Raw genomic sequence first — 22,973 nt, 5'->3', positions numbered from 1 at the left:
TAAATCTCGTTAAATTGCTTTATGAAAACTTGTTCCTTGTCTTTTTGTAACGACAACGAAATTGGGGGTGGGGGTGGGGGTATCATCTTGTTTTACACATTTTTCTCCTAAATTTAAATATAGTATTCGGTGACTATAAAATAATTCTCTGCTATCATTGTAAGAAAGAAGTTAGTTTTCATTATTTCAATTTTTGCGATAACTTTAGTCAATATCACGCAAACAAGTATTTTCCTTAATCTTCCTTTATTGTATTACTTCAAAGATTTTCTTTAATGGTTCACATTCCTTGAAATGATGAACAAAATTGCCCGGCATTGCATCTTATGCATGCTTCAAAAATCCATTTTTTTATGTGCAATTTACTAAATTGTTTGTCATTATTTATTCTTGTATTTCTACAGGTATAGTTATGTAATTTACGCAGATATACAAATTACCTTTAGTATTTATCATTTGGTGTTGTATTTCTATATACTATTTGTGCACTGTGTAATGCTGCAAAAATTAGGTTTTTTTAGTGTAATTTATGCAAACATGCAAATTCCATTACCTTTGGTTTTTATCATATTGTCTTGTATTCTATGGTCATCTTATTTCATTACATAAAAGTAGTTGTTCAAGCCACCAAATTCTCTGTGTGAGGTATTTTTTAATCATCTGTTATAATATGTTTATCTCATTAAGGCAACACACATTGTCAGATGTGTCAGTCACATAAATTTATGATATAATTTGCCACGTTTATATCATGAATTTATATGATGCCTGACTATATAATTAGGCAAAAATTGTTTGTTGCCGATAACATTCAGACAATAGGCTATGTATGTCAGCATTTTTATCTTTATATTTTATTTCTTTACTTTTTATTTTTTCTTGAGAAATTGCTTCAGCTCAAAGACTAACTACTCATTTGGTCACAATACTTCTTTGATAGTTTGATAAGCTGTAACCGATGTAAATTACAAAACACTTGCCCATGTGAGGGCGCTAATGCGAGTAAATACGGTATATGTAAAAGTACACAAACTCAATATGCAGACTATACTGTGTAAATATAACTTACTCCAGTCTTAAAAGACATGGCTTCTCTGGAATGGGATTTAAAAATAAATGATCAAAGATACTTTGTAAAGAAAATTTACACAGAATTAGATATAAATTCTCATTATGTTACCTTTTTTAATGTAAAAAAAAGTTTAGAGTTGGCAGCCTAAACTATAGCAAAAGGTTAGTCGGGTTATCAGAAATACATAATTATCTTATATGGCCTATATCTATAATTTTGATTTGTTACAATAGAATTCAATATTACAATTATAGATATCTTTGCCCTCTCTTTGAATAATGAAGAACAAACAAAATGGCTTATATTTGTCTTCCCAAGAAATGATCTTTAACTGATCCCCAAGAAAACTCTCGGCCAAAAACAATATAGACACATGACGTATTGGGTAATGCATAACATCTTTTGAAAATGCCGAGTATGCTCCATCTTCCACAGCAGCAGATGCACATTGTAAACAATACTTGGCATAAGCTGCTTGGTTTGCATGGTTTTGGTGGTCAATTTCATCTTCAGATACGACAAGTGAATGTGAATATGTAACCGGTTGTACTTGTAAGGGTTTCATAAAGGCAGATGTGGAACCTTTTAGCAGTTCACGACTCGTTTCAACGGAGGAGTTCGCAAGAGAGGCCGAACGTCTAGTCTTCTTATTTACAATTGTAAATAAAGATGATATACTGTACACTAATTCCTTAGTATCCGACAGTCGTATCTCTATCCTCGAGCTGTATGAAGACGTCCCAATGGAAGGTACAGTGATACTACCACGTAAGGACGGTGAGTTGTTTTGCAATGATCGGTCATATAATACCGGATTTATTTCAATTTCTGTTGCTTTCACAAAGGACAGAACATCGCGGCGCTGTTGATTTTGCCTTTTCAATGGAATGGCTTGGTACTGAGGGCAGTTTTCACTTGCCAAGAACACAAACTGATTATTCAGTAGAAAATTCACAAGTTCAAATTTGCCTGTAATTTAGAATTAAAAAATAATTATTTAGAGACATAATTGTTCTTTTCAATGAAATGGCTTCAAGATAATGAGGGCAGTTTACACTTGCCAAGAACGCAAACTGATTATTCAATATAAAATTCACAAGTTCAAAAAATGTTGCCTGTAATTTAAAATTAAAAAGAAATAATTGAAACAAATTTTACTTTTCAATGAAAAGGCTTGATACTGAGGGCAATTTACACTTTCCAGGAACATAATCTGATAATTCAGCACAAAATTCACAAGTTCAAATTTGCATGTAAGAATATCAACATTCCATAATTATATCACAGTTGAGTCCCTCTGTGTATATATATATATATATATATATATATATATATATATATATATATATATATATATATATATATATATATATATATATATATATATATATATATATATATCACTGTATATATATCTATCTATCTATCTATCTATCTATCTATCTATCTATCTATCTATATATATATATATATATATATATATATATATATATATATATATATATATATATATCAGTATCACATAGAGGGTCATATCAACAATGAAATCATCTAATCTTTACACACGTAATACCAAGCCCAAAATTCAAGCTGTACAAAACATCATTGAAATCCTCAACGCGAGGAAAACAAAAGTAATATAACATTTATGCAAATATGGTGATTAAATATGCAAAAATATCGCTCAATAATAATATTATTATTAATATTAATCGTTTTCTACAAATTAGAGTACATGATCTACATCATTTCAACTTGACCTTTGTCATCAAAGAATTCCTCTGTCGTTCCAAGATATTGGGTTGGTTCAAACAAGAATTCTTTACCATCTTCTGATACACGTGTTGCCATGGTAACATTCGGGTCTCAGTTTCCAGACACGATCCGGGTATTTTACGTTTTAACCTGAGGTTGACCCAGTACACTGCGCTACGCGATGATGAGACGTCGTCATTATAACACGTGACACAAAGAACGCCCATGTTTCTAGGTCAAAGTGGAAAGGTCATTAATCTCGCGATTGAAATCAAGATCGCTCGACAACCGACAGTTATATGCATGATATGGTTTGGTACGTATAAATGTTCGATGCATTGTACACTTAGTATGTACACAGATCCATTTTATGCTGTCTAGAATCAACACTGGGTAAGGTCAAAGGAGATTTCAGTAGATCCATCATAAATCATTGAATGTGGGAGGGGATCACCGGGGGGGGGGGGGAATCACACACATACACTATTAGTCTTACAGGAGCACTGGAAAGAAGACAAGGGTATGGGGGGCCAACCAAGACACTTGCAGAATATGGTTGAGCCAGGACAGCAATAAAGGACAGGGTTACTCAATTTTTTCAACAGCTGTGCTTAGACTAATGGTATTAATTTCCTCCGACCCCCCCATGCTACATGTATGACTTCCTCAATGGAATGTGCACGTGGAATACACTTGCGGAATTGCCCACGTATTATTTTGTTGTCAGTTGTGAGAGTGTTAATGTTATATACGCTGCCACAGAGATGGTTTGGTCATTAATTACCACTAATTTTGCAAGAACTGCATACACACATGGGTATTAAGTTTATCAGACAAGTTGATGGGCGTTCTTTACCAACTTATGCAGTCCTTGGAGCACACTGCTACATGCCCTGTTACCATGGTTATGCCCCTATACACACAGATATATACATTTGGTCATGGCTGTCTATTTTGACATCGGATGGGTCAGCCAGGTTTGATGTATCTAGTCAAGACACACATTCTCGATCTCTCAAAAAAGAGCCCTGACTAAATAATTATATAATTATGTAATTCATTTTATCTTATATTTCATATCATTTACATAGTATTTCAACTTATTCACTATTAGAAGACGAGCTCCCTGTGGTATTTTCTGTACCAACATCAATGTATTGAGATAATTGACATATTAGTACTTAGCTACCAAACCAGAAAGATTTTTACATCTCACACAACATTTTTGGTTACAAATTACAGACACAGAATTTACAACAGCTGATAGTGTGCACACATGAAATTTACATTTTATCTGACTGTGAAATAAACCATTTTGTGTTTGAATCTAATCCTTGTTTCACCCCCCCCCCCCTCCCCTTATATCTGGCAATGATGTTGATATGTGTTCACAGTGAGATAAAATGTAGCAGTGTATATTGCGACTGCTAGTATCAGTGTCTGTATTTTGTTTTACAGAAAAAATGTACCAGACATTAAGAGCATCATGTCGCCTAACTGACACTCACTATAGTTTATACTCTGGTCTGTTAGTAATTAGTATTTTCAACGCTGGAATAAAAAAGTCAGACATGTACTATAGTATTTCTTCACCTGTCTTTTGTTGAAAGCTCTCTCATTACCCATTAACTGGAGTAGTCATGCCACTATATTGTACTGTCCTAGTGATTCTTGGAACCATGAACGATATATTTTCCATATCCTCTTTCTAATTTTATGATAGGAATTATAATAGAAGTAACCATCACCAGTTATGTATATGAAGCCATCATGCTTATAAGTTGATGACATCACACCTAATCTTTGATTTAAGTTATGGATTTGACATTTCTTGGAACGGCATCTTGTTTCCCGAGCCCACATCGAGGAGTATCATGTATAGCTTTTCGACATGGTAAGTATAATGGATAATATATTGTAATATCTGAGTGACAGTGGAGTCATATTATTAGCTAGATTGTAAGAATGACCAGCTTATAATCTGTAGATTTCAGGTTCGAGTCTCATCAATGTCACTTGTTTCTGAATAATGGCTTCTTTGCATTAGTGGGTATGTTTAGCTGTTATTCCCGAAGATTTGTCTTCGTTCAGCCAAAGAAAATATAAGTGCAGACCTAAGTGGCCTTATCACTATGAGTTGCTAGACGGCCTTTAGTATTTTCCAGCTGAATGAAGGAAATAACATTATACCTCCTCACGTGGAACTTATGAAAAATCAGAAAAGTTGATGCTGATTTGGAACGTTTTGACTCCTATTTCAAATACTACAGAACCAATGATGTAGATACTTGTTGTTGTGATGTACAACAACCAAGGTATACAACATACATGTAATCGGTATTTTCTGTTCAAAGACAATAACTTGGCCTGTGCAGGGTGTAACGGTAAATGTCAGTGTCATTTGGAAACGGAATAACCATGCTCAGAAGTCAAGTGAATATAATCCTAAGCATTCAAAAAAGGGACACAATTATTAACTAAGTAACTAAGGCAATGTCCATAGCAACAAAAAGAGACAAGTCTCAAGCAAAAGAAAAATGACAAGTCTATTGCAAAGATATCAACAGTTAAGAAATCACATCAATACAATTTACAAATGGATACAATTATGCCTAGCAACTAAGACCACAGCCATAGCAACAGAACAACTGTGATGGGTAGTCATGTGGATAATGACTTTTTATTCTCAGATGGTGAGTGTTGGTTATTTGATTGCGGAGAAGGCAGTCAGATACAGATACAGAAAAGTAACGTAAGACCAGGAAAAATTACAAAAATATTCATCACTCATCTCCATGGAGACCATGTAAGTATATACATACACTTAAATTATTGTTTTAATGAATGAACATGAATAGTTTTGTGCAATGTAAACAGCTGAAATACTGGATAGATAGTAGTCTAATAGACAGATAGATAAGCTAACATACGTACGTACGTACGTACGTACGTACGTACGTACATACATACATACATACATACATACATACATACATACATACATACATACAGACATACATACATACATATATACATACATACATACATACATACGTACATATGTACGTACATACATACATACGTGTATGTACATACATACATATACACCTACACACACACACACACACACAATGTACCTATACTCACCCACCCTACTTACCTAACCTACCCACCTCCCTCGTAATTTATGAGTTCATGTTCAAGTTAGTTGACCACTTTAAAAAGTTTCTGTTTCAATTCAGCTGTTTGGTTTACCAGGTTTAATGTGCACTGTAGGACAGACATGCTGAGAAAGAGATGACCCACTAGAAATCTATGGTCCTGTAGGACTCAGGAAATATCTGAGAGTGAGTCTTGAAATGTCAAGATCAATAACGGGTTTTGATTTTACAGTTCATGAACTATCTGTACCAGAGGAGGATTTACCAGCTGACTGGCAGGTAGGGATAATTTTGATATGGGAAAAAATGGGTCATCACTTGGTGGATTGTGACCTTACAGATGTTAGAGGTCAAATAAAAAAAGTACAGATTTAACACTAAATATACTTTTTAGTTTCTCAAAGGTGGGACAGTTACAATTACAGTCTATCTGTCTATCCATTGTCCGACCGTCTGCAATAACTCATTTCTCAGACATCCAATATCTGATTTATTTCAAACCTTCCACAAAGATGAGATATCATATTGGACATATGTAAATCAGTATGAAAAGGGGGAGAATGTGAGAGGCATACATAATATAATTTGAAGGATATAGTTACTGATTTATTTGTTCAACAGACATGGCATCCTGAACACAAAGCTGATGGTATAGTACATCCTAATGAACATGAAGGAAGATTAATTGAACCTGACGACAACGGAATTTGGGATTGGTAAGGAAACTTATGATAGACTTCAGGAGACATGTTTTTTTCAATATAGCCACTAGTCATACAGATTTAATTAATATACCATGTGACCACAAGCTTTTGACGTACCAGTGATACAACTTCTGAATTGATATGAAATTCATATGATGAGGAATAACAACCTAGAAATTTAAGTAATCTTGTCAGTCTTGCCACCTGTCAGTCATTGTCAGCAAGTTAGATTTTTTTAAACCGAGAGGCATGTTATAAATGGGAGTTCATCTTCATGGGAGATTGTCTTTGTATTCGAGTCATGGAGGACTGCTCATTGAAAATTGCCCTAAGTATGTGTTATGAAGGGAGATTTTGGTCTAGTGTTATACAGTATTGAATCTAATATGATGAATAATTTACTATTGTTTGATAGTTTTTAATCAGATTATGTTTGATTTTCTATGTATCTTTCTTGTTTGATTTCAGTTGTACAACAAGTCAACTGAAAGTAATGGCTGCCCCATTAACCCACCGTGTGCCATCATTTGGCTTTGTGATACAGGAAAACGAACAGCCTGGAAAGTAGGTCAACATATTAATTATCTCGCTTATAGTCTTCATATCCCTTGAGTGCTGTTCAAAACTGTCACGTTATACTTACCGTAAGGAAGGGTAATGTCATGGCTGCCTTGGTCTGTGTATATGTGTGCATTTTTTTTCTGTGGATACGATATCTCTGAAAGTACTGGATTGATTTTAATGAAACTTGGTACACCTACATCTTGCGAGAACCAACTGCATACATTTTGAAGGAAGGGTAATGTTGTGGCTTTCTTTGTCTGTGTGTGTATATGTCGGTCTGTTTTTCTGTGGACACAATATCTCTAAAAGTGCTGCATCACTTCTAATGAAACTTGTTACATAACTTTTTTATGGGAAGCTCAAGAACTGATTGCATACATTCAAAAGGAAGGGTAATGTTGTGTGTGTGTGTGTGTGTGTGTCTGTCTGTCTGTCTGTCTGTCTGTGGACACAATAACTTAGAAACTACTGCATCGATCAATTCCAAGGAAATTTGATACATACTTCCATATTGAAAGAACAGATTGCATGCATTTGTCTTTACTCTCAACATGTCTTATCCACTCACAATCATATTTCATATTATATTCTATCTTAAACAGTAAAACTAATAATAACATTAACTTAAAAATTATTTCAAATCTAGGTTAGATCCAAAGAAACTTAAGGAGTTGGGTATTCCTCCAGGACCACTATATGCTAGAATTAAAAATGGGGAAACTGTTGTCTTAGAGAGTGGACTTGAGGTCAAACCTGAAGATGCTGTAGGTCCAAAGAGACCAGGTAGAAAATTAGGTAAGGATAAGTCTCCTTTTTGTGTGTGTGTAAATTTTTTTTTCACTTAACCGTAGTTCATCTTTGAATCCCCGTACCTTGAGTACATGTATAACATTTACCTTTATGCAGTAATACTAATTGTGAAAATTTATTTCAAAGACAAACAAAACGAAAAAAAAAAATTGCAAATTCTCAACGTTTTGATACTGTAGAGTGTAACTGTTCATACAGTGACAATATTTACCATCACTGTCATCAATGCACCATAGTTCAGTTAATAGAAAGACAAAGGATTGTATTGTTTGGCCACTAGGTGTGCTGTTCGGGGGGGGGGGGGGGCATCTATTGGATCATGTGATAGCCGTGATAGTTAAGTACTATGGCCATTTTTGAAAATCATCATTTCCCGGTATTTCACAGCAAAAGCTGGTTGCATTCTTAACCAGTCAAGCATATTTTTGCAGACCTCCTACTTCCAAAGTCAAAAACTGTGGCAGACCACCTGCTTCCCAAAGTGAAACATGGTGGCTATCTCCCACCCACCCACCCACCCACCCACCCACCTGATCAGGTTGGTAAAACTGACAAGATTCCTAAGCAATTTTTTTGTAGAAAGCATTGTTTAAATTAGACTTAAGTTTGATCACTATGTCATGATGTAATATTGGTAATTTTACTCTTTTCTACAACAGTTATACTAGGCGACACTTCCTGCAGTTCCAAGATGGCTTCTATTGCCATGGATACAGATATCTTGGTCCATGAAGCCACCCTTGAGGATGAGTTGATGGAAAAATGCATAGAAAATGGACATTCCACACCCAGTAAGGACTTTCTTGTATTTTGCTGCAACTGTATCTCCAGGAGTCTGGTCTTTGTTGTTCTGCCCTTCACCTCCATTGACCTAGCATTTTCCAGTGTTGCATCATGGGACTTAGCCAACATATATGCATTAGATGAACAATAAATATTCATTACTTTATCTGAATGTAGTAAGCACTTAGGAGTATGAATACAGCTAGTGTGTGCATGCATCAGTGCAAGTAATCTCTGGTACATATGTAATAATAATCATTATTACGTGACCAAAGTTAATAGTACACAGATCAAAATGTGGCAAACACTCTGATGTATTATTCCAAAGTGACTATACTTCATTCTCTGATTGGATGCTGGGAACTATAAACAATATGTTTTACATCGGAATCCATCTATTATTTAATAATTTATGTCAATCTCCTTTACTTTTTTTAACAATGCAACAGGTATGGCTGCTAAATTTGCGAATCAAATCAACGCCAAGAAACTCATTTTGACCCATTTCAGTCAAAGGTACAGAGCTGAGTCAGATACATCAAAGGTAAGTGAGTTGACTGTTTACTTCATCTGAGGAGACTAAATTTAATGAAATATGGGGAAAAAAATTGAAAATTTGATGTGCCATGTGAAGGCTAATGATTATCCACACAAAATGTTATGAGTACCAGTTTATTTTAAATTTACACCTCACAAAAAGTGAGGATGATTTTGTCCTAACTGCTTTAGTTGATGTCGTCAGTCACAAAAAACAAAAAGTTACTTTCACCACCTCATCACATGACTTCTCTGAAAAATAAAGAAATAGAATTATGAACTGACTGCTGTGCACTGGAGTAGGGAATTCTGGGTATTGAGGTGCCCACTTACCTATGCTTTGTGTCCAGTAGTAATATGTTTGGGCCTAACTCCATCCACAATCTAACTCAAACAGAAACCTGTCTGTCTTGTTTGACAACAAACATGTATCTCCCCTTATATGAAGGTTCACTTAAATAAATAGTGCAAATGATATTTACTTCAACAACAATACATACTTGGTGTCTGCAGGAAGGAGATGAATCAGTTAGTAAGCTTGTTGGCCAAGCGAGGGCAGTATTTGTAAACGGTGATGTCGTAGCTGCCGAAGACTTGATGCAGATTCCAGTACCAGCGAAGAAGTAGGAGATGTACTTGTGATGTTTGCTCTAAAGACTATTTATGCGCTCATTGCACAGAAATGCCAACTACTCTCATGACGAAAATATTTATGTTTTATTAATACAATATATGAGAATTTCCAGACAAAATTATCAATGTAGAGCAAGGAAGGTAAGGGATAAAGAAATGGATGATGACTCGGTCGATATAAAATCGTATTTCCTACTCAGGCGTAAGGCTACATACAGCCTACTTTATAGTGAAAATTACTTCAAGTATGCCTTCATTTTAGCTCTTATCGCATGGACGTATATCGTTGGGTACTGTGTGTCTCAATGAAGACTTGTTCCAAATCTACAAGATGACTAAGTTTGCTACCAGATGACAGGGCTCAAAATTAGCAGTAGTCCAGGACACATAGACTACTAAACATTGTATCTAGACTTTCAAATTAGCAGTAGGCGAGGACACATATGACTTCCAAAACACATATTTAGACTACCAAATTCCTAAGGTACTAGGCCATCAATAGCTAGACCATTGGAAATCAACAGATAATTGTACTTGAAATAGTTCACATAGCGATATTGGCAGTACTACCAAGGTTAGAGTTTAAAGTCGAGTCCTGGAAGAGTCTCCATATCTGAACTACCTGAATCATCTTAAGAGAACCCTTTATGCCAGGTTTTTTATAATATGAGCCGCGTGTATATATCACTTTTACATTTCTGGCAAAGCTTAGCTGTATTTCCAATGTTTGTCAATAAAGATTTCTTATTTATTGAAACGAAAAAAAAGGTGTGAAGAGCGCCACCAAGTGGTGATATATGAATATGAATGGATGTAAATGAGGTTCGGTCATGCAAAAAAATGTCTGTGAATACAAGTTTTACCGGAGTTTTCTTGTCAAAATACATAAAGCCCCTTTATTTGTGTAGAAATGATAATCATCATCACTCTTATAATTTAAAACGTTGGAATGAAATTTACATTCGAAAATTTTACATGTTGTTAATTTCAAAAATGACCAACATTTGTGGAAGTTAAATAATCAAATTTCATAAGTATGCGATAATATTTACTGAGATACATACTTATGGTGTCGTCATCTTACCATCAGTAAAGTTGTCGGGTTTTTTTATCTGGCCATAGAGAAATTATTGTTCTATTTTATTTAATCAGGCAAGAAATATAGGGTTGATCAGGCAGGGTTGGCACGGTCCTGGAAAACCCCACCCCATCCCCGGAACAATGCTCCCGACCCCTGGAAAACTGCATTTGATTGACATTTGACAGAGATAAACAGGGCTGTCGTCAAAGGAAAAGTCCAATCAGACAAATTTCTGTCTTTAGTAAATTTTTATTGATTACTGCAATCAACTGATTTTGGGTGATAAAATAGCACATATAATGTAAGTAACTTATTCAGCTTTGAAATCTTGCAGAGCGGACATACTACACTTGACATGTGTTTGGCCATTTTGGATTTTTCCTGCAAGGGTTTATGGGAAAAAACTCAGGTGATGACATCACACATACCCTAATATCTTTGTCTTGATACACTTTGTATCTAATAAGACAAAGATTAAAGTATTCTTAACAAGATTTCAAAGTTGAGTAAATTACTGTGGTGTTATTTTGTCACCCAAATATTACATATTAAGTTGATAGCAGCAATCAATACAAGTGCACTAAAGGCAGAAATAAGTCTGACTGGACTTTTCCTTGAAGACAATCAAACAAACAAACAAACACAAACAAATATTTGTAATATCCTCCTAGGTTTCTTTTATTGTATTGATATAAGTCACTTAAAGTGTACACTTATCTATTTTGTGCTGTAAAACAATGTACAGCGCATTTCAAGTTACCGTTCACCCACTGTTTCATACAACCATGCAGAAACCAATATGAAATTGCACATTCTACACTTTAAGATAGCAAGATAGCAATTTCTTGCTACATTTAGTCTGAATGAACTCAACCAATTAAAACATACTGTAACTAGATGCAGACACGCAGGCACCACTGTTTTGATGTCTGTATGGTGGCATGTGTAGTTCATTTCACTTTTAAGACAAAATGTAGCAAGAAACTGTATTCATTAAATCTCCCTATCTTAAAGCGTAGCATGTCCAGTTTCTTATATTGGGTTCTGCATGGTTGTTACAACAAACACAGTCAGTGAACACTAACATGGAAATGGGTTGTACCAGTTGACTAGTTACTAATGTGCTCTATAAAACTCTGATTAGTATCAATACATTAACAAATTTAACCATACTTGTTGGGTATGTGAAGGAGTTTCCTATAAAAAATGACAAAGCAAACATTTTTAAAGTTCAACGTTTTTTTTTTGAAGTGCACTTGTTGTGTGTTGTCAATATTGATACTTTGCTCACGTAGCTCTGACTTTGTATTGGTTTGTAGCTGTGATCATTAACTTTGGAGTCTTTCCATTTCCATCCCCTCGTTGTTTCATACCTGTGATAATGAACTTGAAGGTTTTTTGTCATTTGTACACCCTTACCTATTATAAAGCAAACAGAATAATAAGTAACATTCTAACTAATATCTGTGACTGTATTAGAATTCAACCTCCGCTGCCCCAGTTTATCAACCAGAACTTATTTGCTACTGTTTTCTATTTCTTTAAAGAAAATGTCTGCAGTTGAACAGTTGCTTAGACTCTTCCCCTCCTTAAAAGCTTACTAACACACTGATAATCCACATTTGCTACAGTGTTGCATTTCAAACTATTGTTGATTTGTATGTTTGTTAGAGGTTGATATATCTTCAAAAAACAAAAGCACTGGGCCAATGCCCTTGTGAGGGCACTAACACAGCTCAGTATGCTACTACTGCTCAGAACACCTGTTTTCAACTACTGGTTGTCTTCAACCAAATAAACGATGTGCCAACAATAGTACAGTATAATTTAAACCAGAAAAGGATAAAATATGAAGAAAACGTTTGAGTTAACAAAAAATGGAAAAAATTGCTTGTAAATTGTTCACTGGTGTTATTGTTACATCACAAAGATTTGTTTGATATGAAAGAATAATTCCTTCTCATACTCTTTCTTTTAAAAAAGACATCCCCACAAAGTGAACTGAAAGCTAAATTTTTCCCATTTCTTAAATTCCAACTTTAAAGTATAGATTTGTTTCATACTATAATCAGTTTCCCAGATTCATTCGAATCTTGCCTCAACTTTAGAAACTGTAACCCTAAATGTTCTCTCTTTGGTATAGTCCACTTGTTATAACAATCTGGTTGGTTTAAACCATTGTAGTTTAAAGGGTGCTTTGCAGTGTTACCCCTTTGAGAAAGAAAAATTGTAGTTGGTTAAACATTTCTACATTTCTCTTCTCTTTGGGCATGCCACATTACTGGTGATATTTTTTTTTTCAAACAAACTTTTACCATGCCAATAATGAGAAACATTTACTAGCTTTTTATTTGTTTGCTGATGTGTCTTCAAAATCATTGTTTTCCATTTGTGTTTTTCTAAAACAATTCCCATCAAATATATATACATACTGCTTTTGCCAAACATAATATATTTCTATGTGAGAGTTAACAACCTAAGATTGACAAGCTAACAGCCACATCACAAGGAAAGCAAATAGCCACATCACAAGTCTTATCACACTTTGTTCCACCTTTACTATAAATGTAACCTTCCAATGCCCATAAAAGGCTGGGTTGTTCTAATCTCATTTTGGGAGAAACAGCTACCTTGCCAAAATACAAATCACAAGTGATGCAAGTTACATCACAACTTGCAACCACATCATATGTCTTTGTTCCAACTATAAAATGTAATCTTCCAATGCCCATAAAAGGCTGGATTGTTCTAATCTCATTTTGGGAGAAACAGCTACCTTGCCAAAATACAAATCACAAGTGATGCAAGTTATACATCACAACTTGCAACCACATCATGTCTTTGTTCCATCTATAAAATGTAATCTTCCAATGCCCATAAAAGGCTGGATTGTTCTAATCTCATATCAGGAGGACCAGCTATCTTTCTTGTCACATCACAAGTAAAGTATTTACATATAACCATGGTAACCACTGACATGCCATGTTAGATAGTGCAATGATCAGATTGTATGTATGTGAAAAATTCCAAAATTTACACAAAAGTCTCAGTCAAGAAAATCATTTTGATCACATAAAATTCGATAAAAGTGAAAACATGAGTGAATTCAATGACTACATTGAAAAGTGTTTATGTTTTTCAAAAAGTTCCTTCAAATGTAGATCTTGTTCGTGTATACTCATACTGCCTACAGTTCTTTTAACTCTGAATGAAATTGACATTTTGACAATGACTTCATACTCACTGCAAATCACTGTCTTTGTGTACGGAGTGTATAGTTACGTTTTGACAGACTATAGCTCCCACACTGTGTATGTGTTCTGTTTGTTGTCATTGTGTCTGGCTGAGATAACAACTGTTAATTCGTGTTCTTGCATGTTACAAAACTTGTTAATGTATGTGTCTGTCCATTCATGTGTCTGTGAATGTATCCATCCATGTGTCTGTGGTGCATGTATCCATCCATGTGTCTGTGGTGCATGTATCCATCCATGTGTCTGTGCATGTATCCATCCATGTGTCTGTGGTGCATGTATCAATCAATGTGTCTGTGGTGTATGTATCCATCCATGTGTCTGTGGTGCATGTATCCATCCATGTGTCTGTGCATGTATCAATCCATGTGTCTGTGCATGTATCAATTCATGTGGCTCTGCATGTATCAATCCATGTGTCTGTGCATGTATCCATCCATGTGTCTGTGCATGTATCCATCCATGTGGCTCTGCATGTATCCATCCATCCATCCATGTGTCTGTGCATGTATCCATCCATGTGTCTCTGCATGTATCCATCCATGTGTCTGTGCATGTATCAATCCATGTGTCTGTGCATGTATCCATCCATGTGTCTGTGCATGTATCCATCCATGTGCCTGTGCATGTATCAATCCATGTGTCTGTGCATGTATCAATCCATGGGATGTGTCTGTGCATGTATCAATCCATGTGTCTGTGCATGTATCCATCCATGTGTCTGTGCATGTATCAATCCATGTGTCTGTGCATGTATCCATCCATGTGTCTGTGTATGTATCAATCCATGTGTCTGTGCATGTATCAATCCATGTGTCTGTGCATGTATCAATCCATGTGTCTGTGCTTAATCCATGTGTCTGTGTATGTATCCATCCATGTGTCTGTGCATGTATCAATCCATGTGTCTGTGTATGTATCCATCCATGTGTCTGTGTATGTATCCATCCATGTGTCTGTGTATGTATCCATCCATGTGTCTGTGCATGTATCAATCCATGTGTCTGTGCATGTATCAATCCATGTGTCTGTGTATGTATCCATCCATGTGTCTGTGTATGTATCCATCCATGTGTCTGTGTATGTATCCATCCATGTGTCTGTGCATGTATCAATCCATGTGTCTGTGTATGTATCAATCCATGTGTCTGTGTATGTATCCATCCATGTGTCTGTGCATGTATCAATCCATGTGTCTGTGCATGTATCCATCCATGTGTCTGTGCATGTATCAATCCATGTGTCTGTGCATGTATCAATCCATGTGTCTGTGCATGTATCAATCCATGTGTCTGTGCATGTATCAATCCATGTGTCTGTGCATGTATCAGTCCATGTGTCTGTGTATGTATCAATCCATGTGTCTGTGAATGTATCAATCCATGTATCACAGTGTGGGTTACCTGTCCATATATAACTAACCTAACTTCTAGTTCATGTTTCAATGAAGTGTTTAGGAATGTATCCAGTACTTGTAAGCTTTATATTCACAATGACGCTGTTTTTACCATAAATTGACATGAAATTTGCATAAAATATCAGCTATAATGAAACTTCACCACCGATTACACAAAACATTGATTACCACAGGAAATGTCATGAATATTACTATCACCTCATTAATATTCATATATTCATCCATTTACCTCTTTAAACCAATCAAAAATCAGCTCTTAATCTGGGTGTCTATTGTTTTACACAGAATGGAATTGACTTAGGTCTTAACTATTTAGTCTATCGTAAAATATCTATTAGTCCTATTGCCTCAACTCCCTTTGTAGATTTCAGCTGTACATCGTGATCATATTTCATACTTGTTGGCAAGAGTTGGACTAAATGTTGTCATGTGATGGTCACATGGTAGTCACATGGTGGTAGAGTATATCTCATTGCAGTCAATTTTTTGAACATGTTGGTATCTGAAAACAAATGGACATATTATATATTCATGTTAATTATTAGTCAAACAAATTTCATATTAGAATTTTTGTTTAAATTAGAAAAGATAAAACTGCACACTTGATGGTATTTATGTGTATTTCTGTCAAATCATGCTGAGTTTATAATTTTTTACTCGAGTAAAAACACTTACACGGAACCATGGTCAGACTATTCTAATATGATTCAAATGTTGGTGCATGCCATCTATGGCATTACAGTTTTTTCTGGCATTGTTAGAACTGTTAATTGCATACATAGTAGATATTTCCTCAACATTTTATGCGATGTAAAAACATTGTAATCAGATCGTTTATGAGTAATATCGATATACCAGGTTTGACTTCAGTGAATTACAAGCAACAGTTAGGCTTGCTTCAGTAAGTAGAATACTGCGAGTAACTTTAAATACAACAACAATTACGCTTCAAAATGGCCGTATAAATTTCCCTTTAAAGTTAAGTTCCTTCCGTACATACCATGACATCAACTTGTGCAACTTCTCACCCTATCAAATACATATATCCACAGTAGAAGACTGAGTGAAATATATCCTAAATATACTCAGTAAAATAATTTAAACCCCTGAGTGTATAACTACCGAGGTAATACATGTAACTGTGAGAAACCTTACCGTTAAAAATCTGCAGTGTTCTTTATTCCATAACATCATCAACAGGTTCCTCTTCCTCCATCTCATCAGTAGGTAGTGAGCCAATCTTAGATGAAGCATTCTTGTTGAAATCTAATCTGTGGCTCTCAATCTGAATAAAAACCCAAATTTTAAAACCGTAACTAGAATGTATTATAATTACAGATTATTAGTTTTTTAAAGGGTTAGGCAAATCTAACTGTCAAAATTTATCAAAAATCATACTTTCATGTGATTTTATTGGTGAGGGTTTTTGATCCCACCACTGCCACCAATGTTTAAAGTGTAACTCTGTTTTTACAATGTTTGAAATATTACAGGTAAATCACTAGGTTTTGTGTATTTCCTTTATAATCTGGGTATTCACTGTATGTAACTCATTAGAACTCAAAACTGAAATTCAACAAACATAAATGCTACCTCCTCTGTACATCATCATTAAAATTCCAAAAACGTAACAAACCTGAACTTCGCCTCCACTTGGTGTATGGTCTGCATTCTCTAACGATCCAATCCTAGCACGAGCTTTCTCCTTAAATTCTAGTTTTTCATCTGTAATCTGTTGCAACAAGATACACATTATTAGCTAACAGTCACACATTATATAGTAATTACACTCATAGCGTTATGGAGTTTTAAAGTGAATACCATAGCTTAATATTAAAGAGACACAGTAAGTCTGTAGCTGTTATAGTTAGATAGTTCCATTCCGATAGTTACGATCTCCTGGGCCTCTGACATCCCCAGTGGGGTTGTGGGGATACTCCCATAGAAAGGTGTGCAGGTATGTGGGTAACTTTTTTTTTTGTAAAAATCCCAAACCATGGGTTGACTTTTCATCTGAAAATTGCCTAATCATGGGTTGAATATAACATAAGAAACGTCCCCATGCTTTAGAAAAATCTTCACAGCAACAGAATAAAGGTAAATGACTGGATGATTTTCCCCAAGATTTCTCTGTCACAACAATCCATAATATGCATGATGCAATGTAACCCGTAGGACGTCACCATACTTCATTAGCAAGCTAACTTATAAGGTTGATGACCCAGGGTTATCCCAAGGGATGACCGTAACATGGGATCCAATGATGTACATTTGTGCATGAAAATCCCTAAATATTTTAATCTGAAAATTTCCTAATCATGGGTAGGTGTTTTCATCTTGGACCGCACCTCCCCCCCCCCCCCCCCCCCACTGGCTGACATCAGATCTGAACACCTATTTGAGCCAATGTCAAGGCTATTGTTTTAATGGTTGTACCTTTCAGAGGATTAGTAAACTCAAGATTCAATCTTTTTTGAGTGAATGAGTGAGTCACCCCTCCCCTTCCCACTCCTCCCCAAAGTGCTGGATGATTGGAGAATTACATACAGCCCATTTCATGTTAGTGTTCACTGGCTCTGTTTAATAACAAACTACACATTCCACACTTTAAGATATCACTGAGATAGCAACTTCTTGCAGGAGCAAACTGGTGAACATCTGACGCTGTTTGAAAGACATCTGACACTTAGTGTCACCCGGCCTTCTTACATACAGATCTAGGATTTCAAACAAATTCAGCTAATGCTTGGCGAGTGTGAACCCAGATTACAATGATAAAAGGCACACAAGCTATAACCACTTGGCCACCGAATACCCAAATGACCTAAGAAGTATACAATAGCAACGATAGTCTGTAAGTTATGACATGGTAGGGCACCCTCATCAGTCTCACTCTTCTCAGAAAGAGAAGATAAGCTAGACCAATGAGCCAGGGCAGTGATAACATATGTTACAGGCAATATCAACTGTTCGCTACATAGGACATGCAAGACAAGCTGACAAAGAAAGATTCATCGCAGTAGATATACTCAGCAAACAATTCATAGGCAAAACAAACACACCAAAAATATATTAAAAAGATGTCAGTTGTTAATACTGTATTTCAAAATGAACCACATGGAACCCCATCCATTAGTTTGTTGAGTACCAATCCAATCACTCACGATAATAGTCTCAGTTACCCAGACTCTCACTGCTAGGGGCTGTAGTATGAGATGAGAGTCTGGGGAAACGTAATCCAAAGTCACCCACACTAGATCTCTTGCCCAAAGCAGTGCATACTGGGAAATACTTCACATTCAACCCTGAATGATCCAGGTACCTTTGAGACAGGTTATCATGTCACAAGTGACAGATACATCTTAATTCAGGCCTTGTAAGCTCATTTTTCATATCTTAGAAGAAATGTACTGTGTGACTTACAGTGTGGGCGACTTTGAATTAAATATGTTTGCCCAGACTCTTGCCTGGGTGAGCTTGTAGTAGCGCCCCCAGTGGTGAGAATCTGGGTATTAAACCAAGACTATGGATAAGTACAGTTCATTACAAACATGGCTGTTGGTTACATAATTATGTTACATGCAAGATTTTTCAAAGTTAGAAGATACAGATGCATTACTAAAGAAGATATCGACTACAGTACGAAAGAGAGTGTAGGGGAGGGTGATTACAGATACCCACACACAAGGAGTGACACACCCCTTACCTTTACATTGCCACCCCTAGGGGTATGATTAATGTTCTCCATTGATCCAACACGACTGTGGACTTTGTTGTAGTTACTTTTTACCTTGTAGGACTTTATCTAAAACATTTGTACTCTAATTTTAGACATAATGACCTTGAACTTGGCAATGTCAAGATTTTCAAAAAATAAAGTAAAACCAGCAATCTTGAGACTAGCAAATTTCATGCAACAGTTTATCGAACATAATTTACTTGAAATGAAACTTCAAAACTGAAAACAAACAATAATGGCAACAGAGTTTATTTATTCTATTCAAGAAAGGGAAACAGCCATGCAAAATCAGTGTTTTTGGTAAGTTTTAGAACTCCATGACAGGCGCAGGATTCAATCCTAGATTCTTACAGTAGTTCTGCCTTGTCAGTAGAGCCATTAATAGTGTTTTGCCAGGGTGGTAAGTAGGCAAAATCAACCGGGGTTCTCATGTCATTTTACCTGGGTTCCCGAACAAAATTACCATGATAATTTCTATGGGGAAACACTGCCATTTTTACTCCTTTCTCCTTTTCTGTTACCGGGGTTCCCCAACCTTTAAGCAAAAACACTGCATAAGGGACATGCAGTGTTTGGTATATGCCATAGTGTATGTTATTCCCCCACACCACTATATCAACATTAGAGGGCGCTATATTATCCACTTCTGAGTTTCCTTCCACTAGCCTTGTATTGTTAAATTTGAAAACAACGATCTTAGGGAAAGCCAGGGGATTTGGGCAGATTTAACCTGTTTGAAACACTTAACAAAAACACTGAAAATATTTTTTGGAAATAGATTAAGCAACATGCTTGGGTTTACACAAATGGCCAAATCCGAAACTTGTTTACATTTACTGCCATAAGAATAAATAACATCGTAAAATAAAAAGTAAGATTTTTTTGAAATCATGTTGCCATTGCATCACAAACACAAATCATGCTAAAGCTCAAACAAAATGGGCATTAAAAAAGACAAGCAATTTAAAACAAACTTTAAAAATTGGAAGGGTCACTGTTATGTGAAGGTCAAGGTCATTATTTAAATTACATTACAACTTAGTAAGGTTTAGTTTTATGTTATTTCACATGATTGACCAATCAGTCTACTTTTTTTTTCAGTTTAACTTTACATTTTTAATGAAATTTAAAAATTTTCACCAACAATGTTAGACTGTAAGAAACGTTGTGTGGCTCCACCCTCACCAGCCTATTCTATGCGGAAAGGAGTTGACTGATGTGTGAGGGCGCCCTGTCACAACGTACCTTACAGACTACAACAACGTATGTTTCAAGCAAAGATATACAATGCAGTCGTCATCTTGTCTGATTTTATGAGTAGAACGTTTTTAAACTTAAATTATAGATTGGACAATATGCAGTAATAAGGTAGGTTTCTTTCTCTCTCTTATCAAGTTAAGAATGTTCAAAACTCCAACCTCTTCTCATTTATTAAATCAATATAAAAAATCTGGGGTACAAATTTTTGAAAACGAGGTCAAAATGATATCAAAATTTAGTCATTTTAGATTCCAATATGGCCACTGAATAATGTGTTATAAAGTCTATTGGAAAATATAAGATTGACGATTTTCTTGAAAACAAGATGGTGAACTCCTAAATTTCTTTCATTATTTCAAAAGAAGCATGAACACACTTTCATATGGCAAAGTTTGAAGACCTTTGAGAAATTTGTCCTGGAGGTGCATCCTACCTTAAAGATAGGGCACAATTGTACCTTAACTTATTAAAAAAAAAACCCACCTGTACATTTCCACCACCAGGTACGTGGTCAATGTAGTCTTTAGATCCAACCTTACTTTCAGCTTTGTCACTGAAATCTAACTTTCGATTCTCAATCTATATTTTAAAAAAAAAGAAAAAGAATCGCAGACACACAATTACTGAATAGTTTGAATGAATATCATTGCTCAGCAACACATGTTATCTCTGATCTGAAGAACAATTTATAGCCATGCATATCAGTATTAGTGACAGGATTGCCCTGTAAAAAAATGACATGCTATACTGGTACACATTATAATATATTGTACAGTTCATGGCTGACCGTTTTTACCTCCCATAAGGGGAGTTTGTATCTATCATGTGCTTTGTGGTATTCGTTTATGCAAATATCTAAAGCTTAGAGCATGAAAGATGTTAGTTGATACAATTAATATAATCATCTTAACTTTTCAATATTAACAGTAAAATTATTTCAAAGAAAACGTTTAAATTTCAAAGAAAATATTTGGGTGCATGTTTTGTGTTTTATCGATAGTCTTAATAAATGGTCTAGCTCCCATTGAGGTATAAATTCAAAAACTTTCATTCGGCAAAGTTTGAAGAACATTTAAGAAATTTGTCCTAGAGGTGCATTCTACCTTAAAATGTAAGTCATACTAGTATCTTAACTGATAAAAAAAAACCTCACCTGTACATTTCCACCACCAGGTACATGGTCAATGTAGTCTTTAGAGCCCACCTTACTTTGGGCCTTCTCACTGAAATCTAACTTTCGATTCTCAATCTGTATTTTTTAAAAAAAGAGAATAGAATCGCAGACACACAATTACTGAATAGTTTGAATGAATGTCATTGCTCAGCAACGCACATTACCTTTGATCTAAAGAACAATTTATAGACATGCATGTCCGTATTAGTGACAGGATTTCTTTGTAAAAAAAACATTGAGGTACAACTGCTAACACCAGACCATGGACGAACAGAACCTGTTAAAACAGGGAAAGTAAAACAAAATGAATTGGATTAACAACACTTGGCACAGCATGTTGGAAATACAGAGACTTGTATCACATTACATTGTTTGATGACAGTTTTATGGCCTCTTTACATAATAGTTCACAAATAAATGTCCAGTTCCCCTGGCATTTCATGTACACATAAAGAGGCCATAAAACTGTTCATTTCAAATCAAACCATGGCCTGTAATACAGGTCTCTGTACTTCCAATATGCTGAACCAAGTGTTATTAATCCAATTCATTTGTTTACTTTCCCTGTTTGTAACATGTTCCATTGTCTGATGTCGGCAGTTGTACTATAGTGGTACACATTATGATATATTATACAGTTCATGGCTGACCGTTTTTTATTTTCCATAAGGGAAGTTTGTTAATGTATGTATCTGTCATGTGTTTTGTGAAATTTGTTTTGCAGTAAAGAGAAGGATTATGCCAACGTGTACTAAGTATTTTCTTTCTTTTTAGAAACACATTGGTTTCAATTACCACAAAGATTTCCAAGAAACCATGGTAACCAAGTAACCATGGTAACTATTGTATCCCTACCTTTACATTACCACCACCCGGTGTATGGTTAATGTAATCCTTGGAACCCACTTTACTCTGTGCTGTCTCTTTGAAATCAAGCTTTTTGTGCCCAATCTATTAAAGGAAATTTACCACGGTGCAATATGTTACTAAAAAAGTTAATTTAACTTAAATGTGAGCGCAAAGGAGTAA

General features: G+C 35.4%; 2 protein-coding genes across 3 annotated transcripts in view; one reads left to right on the top strand and one right to left on the bottom strand.

Annotated features, from left to right (window-relative positions):
* Positions 1 to 3,102: 3,102 nt before the first annotated feature.
* LOC144447595 (zinc phosphodiesterase ELAC protein 1-like) lies at positions 3,103 to 10,730 on the top strand. Its single transcript, XM_078137672.1, has 10 exons — positions 3,103 to 3,143; positions 4,551 to 4,721; positions 5,518 to 5,633; positions 6,070 to 6,267; positions 6,610 to 6,704; positions 7,161 to 7,256; positions 7,903 to 8,051; positions 8,726 to 8,857; positions 9,299 to 9,393; positions 9,900 to 10,730. The coding sequence occupies exons 4-10, from the start codon at positions 6,187 to 6,189 to the stop codon at positions 10,011 to 10,013; spliced, it is 762 nt and encodes a 253-aa protein (XP_077993798.1). The 5' UTR covers positions 3,103 to 3,143; positions 4,551 to 4,721; positions 5,518 to 5,633; positions 6,070 to 6,186; the 3' UTR covers positions 10,014 to 10,730.
* Positions 10,731 to 11,753: 1,023 nt separating this feature from the next.
* LOC144447062 (uncharacterized) overlaps positions 11,754 to 22,973 on the bottom strand; it is a 44,511-nt gene continuing 33,291 nt past the window's right edge. For both annotated transcript variants that reach the window (XM_078136953.1, XM_078136954.1), the window contains 5 exons: positions 21,924 to 22,019; positions 21,254 to 21,349; positions 17,408 to 17,503; positions 16,927 to 17,056; positions 11,754 to 16,273 (listed from right to left, as the gene is read on the bottom strand). In XM_078136953.1, coding sequence (XP_077993079.1) covers positions 16,949 to 17,056; positions 17,408 to 17,503; positions 21,254 to 21,349; positions 21,924 to 22,019 — 396 coding nt within the window. In that variant the 3' untranslated portion in view covers positions 11,754 to 16,273; positions 16,927 to 16,948. The remainder of the gene's footprint in view (positions 16,274 to 16,926; positions 17,057 to 17,407; positions 17,504 to 21,253; positions 21,350 to 21,923; positions 22,020 to 22,973) is intronic.

This window comes from Glandiceps talaboti, chromosome 16 (genome assembly GCF_964340395.1).
Source record: "Glandiceps talaboti chromosome 16, keGlaTala1.1, whole genome shotgun sequence".
In the NCBI taxonomy this organism is placed as follows: Eukaryota; Metazoa; Hemichordata; class Enteropneusta; family Spengelidae; genus Glandiceps; species Glandiceps talaboti.
This window is presented reverse-complemented; position numbering and strand designations above follow the sequence as displayed.

Excerpts from the sequence above, each read along its gene's own strand:
- LOC144447595 (XM_078137672.1), top strand. The coding sequence starts at position 6,187 with ATGTCAAGATCAATAACGGGTTTTGATTTTACAGTTCATGAACTATCT. Across the intron at positions 6,268-6,609 it reads ATTTACCAGCTGACTGGCAG|ACATGGCATCCTGAACACAA; the intron begins GTAGGGATAATT and ends TTTGTTCAACAG. Across the intron at positions 8,052-8,725 it reads GAGACCAGGTAGAAAATTAG|TTATACTAGGCGACACTTCC; the intron begins GTAAGGATAAGT and ends TTTCTACAACAG.